The sequence below is a fragment of the Cheilinus undulatus genome, linkage group 13 (genome assembly GCF_018320785.1).
Source record: "Cheilinus undulatus linkage group 13, ASM1832078v1, whole genome shotgun sequence".
In the NCBI taxonomy this organism is placed as follows: Eukaryota; Metazoa; Chordata; class Actinopteri; order Labriformes; family Labridae; genus Cheilinus; species Cheilinus undulatus.
The window spans coordinates 3,341,346-3,349,806 of record NC_054877.1 but is presented as its reverse complement, the minus strand read 5'-3'; the positions used below and the strand labels follow the sequence as shown (position 1 = coordinate 3,349,806).

General features: G+C 39.3%; 1 protein-coding gene across 1 annotated transcript; it reads right to left on the bottom strand.

Moving 5' to 3' along the window:
* Positions 1-2,399: 2,399 nt before the first annotated feature.
* Positions 2,400-5,008, bottom strand: LOC121519855 (G-protein coupled receptor 4-like). The gene is made up of 3 exons (XM_041802932.1): positions 4,841-5,008; positions 3,171-3,427; positions 2,400-3,082 (listed from the first exon to the last, which is right to left on the bottom strand). The coding sequence occupies exons 1-3, from the start codon at positions 5,006-5,008 to the stop codon at positions 2,557-2,559; spliced, it is 951 nt and encodes a 316-aa protein (XP_041658866.1). The 3' UTR covers positions 2,400-2,556.
* Positions 5,009-8,461: the final 3,453 nt, after the last annotated feature.

Genomic DNA, 8,461 nt, shown 5'->3' with positions numbered 1-8,461 from the left:
GAGAAAACCTTCATTTTCCTGCTTTCTTCTCCATCATCCTCATCTTCTTTCTCCTACAAGCTCCTTCTACAAGCATATCCAGCTATCAACCTTAAACAACAGTCTCTCCTAATTCTGTTCCAGTAAAGCATCAAATAATCCTTGAAATGCCATTGTAGCTCAACAACAGTGAGAATATCAGGAGGGCCTAAACTGAAATTACAGTCATGAACTAAAGCCTAATTATGGACTTTCACAAAAGAAGCAAACAAGTGATAAAATCAGAATAAAAAATTATATATTTCCACAGCCATTGTTTGGAGAATCTCATGGATAGGTTTGTTGATTTCTTAGCGAAGTTCTGATGTAAATTGGGGGGGGGGGGGGGACTATAATCAACCTCTACAGTACATTACAGCACATTATGGAGCACAAAATATGAACATGGAAAATCCCTCACTGTTGACAAACTTAAGATGTACGTCAAGAAAGAATGAGAAAAAATTCCACTTCAGAACTTTCAGAACTTCACTAGTCAGTGTCAATTATTATTATTATTATTATTATTATTATTATTATTATTATTATTAGTGAATTATTATTATTATTATTATTATTATTATAGTTATTATTATTAATAATAATAATTCACTAGTCAGTGTCTTCAGTCCACAGATGTTTACAGAATATTATCAGAAAAAAAGGTGAGGGACCAAGCTGGTGAACATGTTCCTGTCCCAACTTTTTACAACCTGTTCTACACATTATATTCAATATTTTTTGCTCCAAAAATTACCAATGTTTATCAGTTTGAACATGACTTGTCTTGCATTTGTGCTGTCCTTAACTGAACATAGGTTGAAATGATTTTAAAATCACTATATTGTGTTTTTATTCACATATTTCAGAATGTCCCAACTTTTTTGAAATGGTGACTGTAGTTGTGAATGAAAACCATGTAGTGTGTTCCTAATCAGACTGTTGTTAGTACCATGGTGGTGATGTGTTTTTGTTGTTAACATGATATTTTGTAGTTGTGGAGAATGTGGCTGTGCCTGCTGTGTGTGTGTGGCCGTCTTTTCTCTATCTGCTGAATTAGGCGTGACATCATCTGACGCTGACTGGCTGCTCAAGTCCCCGGTCCGACAGGTGATAGGCTGCAGCAGAGGTGATGATGTCATCAGGGGACAGGAGGAACCTGGTCTCATTCAGCTCCCAACCAGCCACAGCACACTTCTTTGTTAGTGAACTCTCATTCTTTCATTGTTTCTTTGGCTCAAGTTTGGCTGAATCTTTGCTTTACTTCAACTCAGTTTGGTGTGTTGCTGATACTCAGGGAGACTAGTTCACTGTTATTTGACTTAGCAGATTAGTTTTGATTCTCCCTCCATTTGAATCCCTTTGTTTTTACAAACCTAATTCACCCTGAGTTAACTGTCTGATCGTTCCAGGGTTCATGACCTTCTGATTATAAAGTGGATTGTGACTCACTGAGTAAGAGGCTCCATCAGAGCTGATATGAGAACATGCAGAATATGACAAACATTTCCTGCTGTAAAGATTGAACTGATGTTTAGTTTCATCACCTTCCTCTCTTCCTCTGATAGAAGAAGAAAAACACTGCAGAACCTTTTGACCTTTAACCTTAACATAGAGTACAGAACAGGAAAGTTACCAGAACACATGAGGACATTTACAGAGTTATCAACTGAAAAGTCTGACTTTTCTTGTTTTTATCTCTCTAATTCTTAGCCAAAGTTCAACATGAGCCTCACAGCATGTTACATTTGTGAGATTTTAATTTTGTATCTTCATATTTATTGAAAAGAAACATAATTTAATTAATCTGAAATAGTTTTATTGGCATAAAATAAGAGATGATGTGAATTTTGTTCAGTTTGTCAAAAACACAAAACAAATTTCTCTGAATCACATCCTGAAGATATCGTACTAAAACTGCACAGGAAAACTTCTCCTGATAAAACAATGTAGAGAGTAGATAAGTACAGCTGTTTTAATATTCATTTATATGTATTAAATGAACAGCTTAACAAATAATGTTTAGGGAGAACATTTGTGGCGTGTTTCCTCCTTTTCTTCATCCTCAGGACACTCCCCTACCTTCTTCATGAGAATCCTGGTCCAAATGTAGACAAATGTTCAACCACTCAGATGTACTGAATAAAAAGATGTTGCAGTTTAGGTGGAAGAAAACACGACTGAACAGCAAGACAGCACAAAACAAACATGTTTGAAAGAATGGTAGCAGAGGACAAGCATGCATTCAAGTCACTTTACTCCACTTTCACATGAAAAGGGAAGTTTGGGATCATTCTTGAGGAATGACCTTGTTATGTTGGGAAACTCAGGTTTGTCATCCTGAGAAAGGAGATAAATAGTTGAGATCTTTGGGAAACAACCTAAATTTACTCCTTATTATAGGAAAATGGAGTAAATCAAATATATACATGGGCTCACTCAGACATCCATAACTTCTGGCCCCTATATTTGTGACCTTCTGAAAACAGATCAATGAGCTACTTCTTGGCTCCGCCCCCCTAAGTGACAACCACTGGTCTACATGTGGTCTAGATTGATTGTGTTGGTGTTGTTGGTGTCATTGTTCTCCTTTCTGCAACAGCACACAGAGGTCCAAAGCTTCCCAAAGGTCTCTTTTTTGATGAAAACGTACAGAAGTAAGTCTGCAAGTGGACTCAGCCTTACAAACATGAGGGACAGGAGACGTAGAGTGTCATCATAGCTGTATATTCCTACAGTGATGACAAAAATGTACGGCAGGAACAGCAGGGTATAAATCAGCAGCACCAGGACTAAGATTGCCACGATTCTCTGTTTTTCATCAGAGGGGACTGAGACAGAAGTAGAGAGAGCTCTGAGGGTCCCAACCAGGAAGAATATGAACAGTGGGAAGGGAATGATGAAGAAGATGGAGAGGATGATTCGTGCAACAAACCTAGTAACCCAGGGGAACACAGTAAAACTCAAGACAAGAGATATGATCCAGACTACAACACAGACCGCCACAGAGATCCTGATGGTTCGTCTGAAGCGGTACCACAGTGGGTGGGCGATGACCAAATATCTGCAAAACAGGATGGACATATTATCTCTGAAAAGATGCACAATACTACAGAAATATTATATTTAATACTATTTAAATAGATAGTTACCTTTCCAGTGAAATACACACCATGAAGCCAATACTAGTTAATACACCCCATATGTAAGTACGGCCCACAGTGTTGGTTATCATCTGCTCCTCAGGTTTAGACTCCCAAGCGATCAGACAGCAGAGCTGAATGAGGTCAGATATGAAAAGGTTGATGATGTAGATTGGAGCCACATGACCATTCTTTACCTGAGGAAAATATAGAAACAGAAACAGAAGATGAGAAGTTATAAAAACATTCTGAAGTCCTCCCTGTACCTACTGTGCATCGCTGATGGGATCTACATGAACTACAAAAGAAATAAAGATTAGTTCAGTAGTAGTATGACTTTAAAAGTCAGCTGAAGTTTATGGGACGAGCATCACCTTTGATGGTAGTCAGTAAAAAATCAAATGAGATGGACCCAGTAGTGTGTATAAATAAAAAACGGGATCAGAGAGCCGATGGACCAGTGGATAGGTTTCTCAATGGCTGTGGCCGAAATCACTCCCTATTCACTATAAAGTGAATACACCATGTTGTAGTGGTGTCCGAATTCTGAGTGAGCATTGTTATTCACTATAAGTGCACTCATTCTATCCCACAATGCATTCTGAAAAATAGTGAACCGCTCACTAGCCCAGCAATATTTACCATAATGCATCGCGGTTGCTGCTCTCCAACATGGCAGATGAATGAGAGGAGCAGAGGAACACACATAAAAACTGCATTTTATATTTTTGTTTGTTGGTTTTAACCAAATCTGTTAGAAAATTTTAAGGATTTAAAATGGAATAACTCTGAGGAAAGACATGAGACCATCGTATTCATTCAAAAATAAGTTACATTACACACAAAAATGTAGACTATTTAGCCACTAAAGACACAAGTTTTTATCTATTGGTGATTTTATTTTTTGGGGGAAAATACATTACATTTAGTATTAGTTTTCAGTGAAATTCTACTGTTAATTTTGATCCTCAGCCTTTGTCATGGAAATCTACGGGCCGTTGTTGCTAAACCTTTTAATTGTGAGACAGGGGCAATGATGACATCATTGCCTATGGCTGGAGTAGAGTAGGAAATCATTTTTGTGTTTTGCAGTTGAGTCCACAATATAGTCCACTATATGCTGCTCACTATATAGTGGATAATGAGTAAGGAAGAAGTGAGTGGTTTCAGACACAGCCTATGACATTTTCTATTGTATTCTGTTAGCATCATGCTACGTATGGATTAGCATCCTCTTTAACCAGTTGTACACTGTGCAGTTTTCTCCTGATTCATACACGATGTTTGAGTAACACGACTCACTTTGAAGTCAGGCCAACTTTCAGCTTCATCGTACGCTGTTTCTGGTGTAGTGTAGGGGACACGATGGCCGACCACGGCCCAATCAGCTGTCCCAAACCTTGGAGCATATTTGACTTTGTAAACTGTCCATCATTATTTTAAATCACCATGTAAACAGTAGGAATGCTGAGCCCATGAGCCTTCTCTGGGCATAATAATGAAATAAACAAGCAAGAATCAATCCTACCTGCATACAGGTAGACAGTACCTTCAAATGTATTTGACCCCTTCCCGGTTTCCGTTTTTTATTTGTTACACTGAAATGTTTCAGATCATCAAAGACATTTTTATATAATTTACATTTTATAAAAAAATAAATAAAGACATAATTCACATACCTGAGAGTAGAGAGCATAGATGGCCATGAGTGTCAAAGGGAGACCGATACAAATGATGATGTATGTCACTACATGCATGATGAAGGAGACATATCTACGGTACTCAGCCTGAGAGGGGTCGACATAGCTGTCATTCAGGAGGCTGGTGTTAACAGAGATGTTTGCCATTCTTCAGAGTGAAACCTGAAATCACAGAGATCAAGATTTAGACAAAAACACTGCATAACTACAACCTTTTTTAAAATTAATGTTCTTGTAAAGTGATAAAAAAAAAAAATCTTTATTTAGGTTTGTTGTAGGACAGGCCCCTGTGTTATGGACCACCAGGCCAAATTTCAGTCATGAGAAACATCTCTAAAGTTATAAAATAATTTCCAAAATCATTAACGTTCAAACTTTCCAATCATCTTTTTGAGAATTCTTGGAAAACTCCTGCCCTTTCCAAACACTTTCTATGGGAGCTTTCCCAACTTGAATCCTTGGTAGAATCTGTACTGTTGTTTAGAGATAGCTCTATGTGCTTCATATTTAGATATCTGGAGGAAATATCACACAGAAGACATGCAGACAATGTAAACTGAGCTGTGCTGAGAGCACAGAGTACAGGAGATAACGCCTCAAAGCATTTCATATAAATCTAGCACAAAAACAAAGGAAATTTATGTTTGGTAGTTTATTTTGTTGTTGTAACAATACTTCTTGGCAATTAATCTTATCCCGTTGGAAAGCCTGTTTATTACCCTTTTAAATGATGCCACATTTGTAAGGAACATGCATTTGTGAGATGAGCAGCAGAGCTGAATATGTGGGTTGCGCCCATGAAAATTTGTCAGATCTTCTCTGCCAATGCGAAACAGCTTATTTTGCCATTTCTATTGACTCTTGTTTTCAGCTTGTGGTACCTCCAGGTGCTGCCAGTCAGGTGCCTGATTGACACCTGATTGGCAGCACCTGTGAGTATGGGCCCTGCTACAGTGGTCAGTAGGTGTCTTGTCCAAGAATCGGCATGCCAAGTTTGACTGATCTGGATAGGGCCCATCGGTTGGGCAACTTCAAGCTGGTGTTCTGCAAAACCAAGTTGCAGCATTGTTTGGAGTGAACCCTAGTACCATCTCCAAACTGAAGGCCAAGTTCCATATAACAGGTAATGTCAGAGACAGGCTGCGAAGTGGGAAGACAACACCATAGAAGACTGTTTCCTCACCCTGTAAGCACTTAGGTATTGTAAGCACCGTTTCCCAGTGTGTTTATATTGTTTGAATATTACAGTTTGATAAAGGAAAGCAAAGGATATCATTTCAGTGTGATGAGAGGAATATTATTGAAAATTTACTGTGATTTATATCAATATCTTACTTTGAAGTTTTGTTGTTATGCTTTAAGACTTCCGTAGTCATGTGATGTACACAGGATGTGAAATGTTTTATTGTGCAATGCTGCCAAAGTCAATAAACGAGTGATGGCAGCAGAGCAACACAGTAGTTTTACTGTGGCTGTGCATAGTCATATGCCGACTCAACCTGTAGAACATTGCCATGTCATCACTCATGAGTGGTTATGAAAGAAGTAAGGTTTAGAGACGTAAGAGTAAGCAAGAAGTCCAAAGATAACCACTATAGGTACCATAGGCTGTCTTTACAGATTTGCAGTCAAGACCTGCAGGACCATATGGCTGACGGCTCTCTGCCCAGACAATCCGGATCAAACTGCACGCAGGCAGTCTCCGGTCTCAGAGGGCTGCCAGGAGGCCTGCGATGACTGCCCTTCAACATCAGGCCCATTTATGCTGGTTTCAGCAAAACATGCACTGGAACCTTAACGTGTGGAGGTACGTTATGTTCAGTGATGAATCCATATTCTGCCTACGGCAGTTGGATCATAAGGTCAAAGTGTGGAGAAGATGCAGAGAACACAATGCTAATTGCTGCACCAAAAGTAACATCTTTTGATGGAGGCAGTGTGATGGTGTGGGATGGCATTTCCCTCACTGGAAAAATGAGGCTTGTCATCAGTGGAGGAAATCTCAATGCAGAGAGATATCCACATGAGATTCTGCAACCAGTGCAATCCCATATCTCCACAGTCTGGGACTGAACTCTATCCTCCAAGATGACAACACTCGCCCCCACAGAGTGGGGTTTATCGGAGACTACCTCCAGAATTTGGGAGCGGAGAAGATGGAATGGCCTGCCAGCACTCCTGACCTTAACCCCATTGAACACTTGTAGGATCAGCTTGGGTGTGCTGTTTGTGCCAGAGTGACCAACACAACCACACTGACTGACTGGAGACAAATGCTGGTTGAAGAATGGGATGCCATCCCACAGCAGTGTGTGACCAGCCTGGTGACCAGCATGAGGAGTAGGAGCCAAGCTGGTGACCAGCATGAGGAGGAAGAGCCAGGCTGTGTATGGTTCTTCCACATGCTACTGAGGCTCCTGTTTGTTAAATGAAGAAATTATTAAATTGCCAATATATCTTTTTTCTTGAGACTTCAATCATCCCATCCACCAAACAAGAGTCAATGGCAGAATTAAGCTGTTTGGCATTGGCTGAGAAGATTTGGAACATTTTCATGGGTGCATCCCACATACTCAGCTCTGCTGCTCATCCCACAAATGCATGTTCCTTACAAATGTGGCATCATTTAAAAGGGTAATAAACAGGCTTTCCAACGGGATAAGATTTATTACAGAGAAGGATTGTTACAACAAAGAAATAATCCACCAAACATAAATTTCCTTTGTTTTTGTGCTAGGTTTATATGAAATGCTTTGAGGCATTATCTCCTGTACTCTGTGCTCGCAGCACAGCTCAGTTTACATTGTCTGCATGTCTTCTTAGAATCTGCTAACCATACCAAATTGCAATTTGTATCTCTCAGGCGTGTGCAGGCTACATGGCGTGCTACCGTAATGTCTAAATGTATAAGTGTTCTGGTAATATTCTCATCTTAAGTAATGAAACATCAGTGTGTGAGCCTGTAATTGATAAAAGCTTCAGTCAAATGTATGACTTACAAGAAATAATAACAGCATTAATAGCACATATAAAACATGTTAAAAACTCTGTACCCACGTATGAGGCAGAGAGAGAGATAGAGAGAGAGAGAGAGAGAGAGAGAAAGTAGCACTCAGGTAGAAGATTTTCATTTCATCACCTTCCTAAAATTATGGTCTAACTTACTTTAAGTCATTATTTTAGTCAAAGATCTTTTTTTAACAGGTCTTATGCCCTATTTGTATAGGACTAGTATTACCCATGAGCCTGTGGTCATTTGTAATAATCATGCAGAATGTCTGTGATCTTAGTCTAGTATAAAATCAACCATGTCTGTAATTTGTAGAGTTAAATTTCCAGAGCAAATGACCGACCATATTTCAGCACACAGAAGTCCACAGGTGAAACTTATACTGTATGAATGGGCATCTCTTTAATATAGGTGGGAAATGATTGTTTTTAACAGTCCATGCAGTTTTTTCTGCTCCTTTTATGACTGAAATAAAATCATAGCGGCTGTGTAGGACAGTGGCTCTCAACTGGTCTGGCTTTGGGACCCACCATCACTCCTTAATAACAAGCCGCGACCCAAATCGAGAAACATTTTTCAACCTCTCAAAT

What these genes read in the sequence shown, in the direction of transcription:
- LOC121519855 (XM_041802932.1), bottom strand. Translation starts at nt 5,008, where the DNA reads ATGGCAAACATCTCTGTTAACACCAGCCTCCTGAATGACAGCTATGTC. An exon ending in TCTATGCTCTCTACTCTCAG is followed by an intron (nt 3,428 to 4,840) that starts GTATGTGAATTA and finishes GATGCACAGTAG; the next exon opens with GTACAGGGAGGACTTCAGAA. An exon ending in GTGTGTATTTCACTGGAAAG is followed by an intron (nt 3,083 to 3,170) that starts GTAACTATCTAT and finishes CCTGTTTTGCAG; the next exon opens with ATATTTGGTCATCGCCCACC.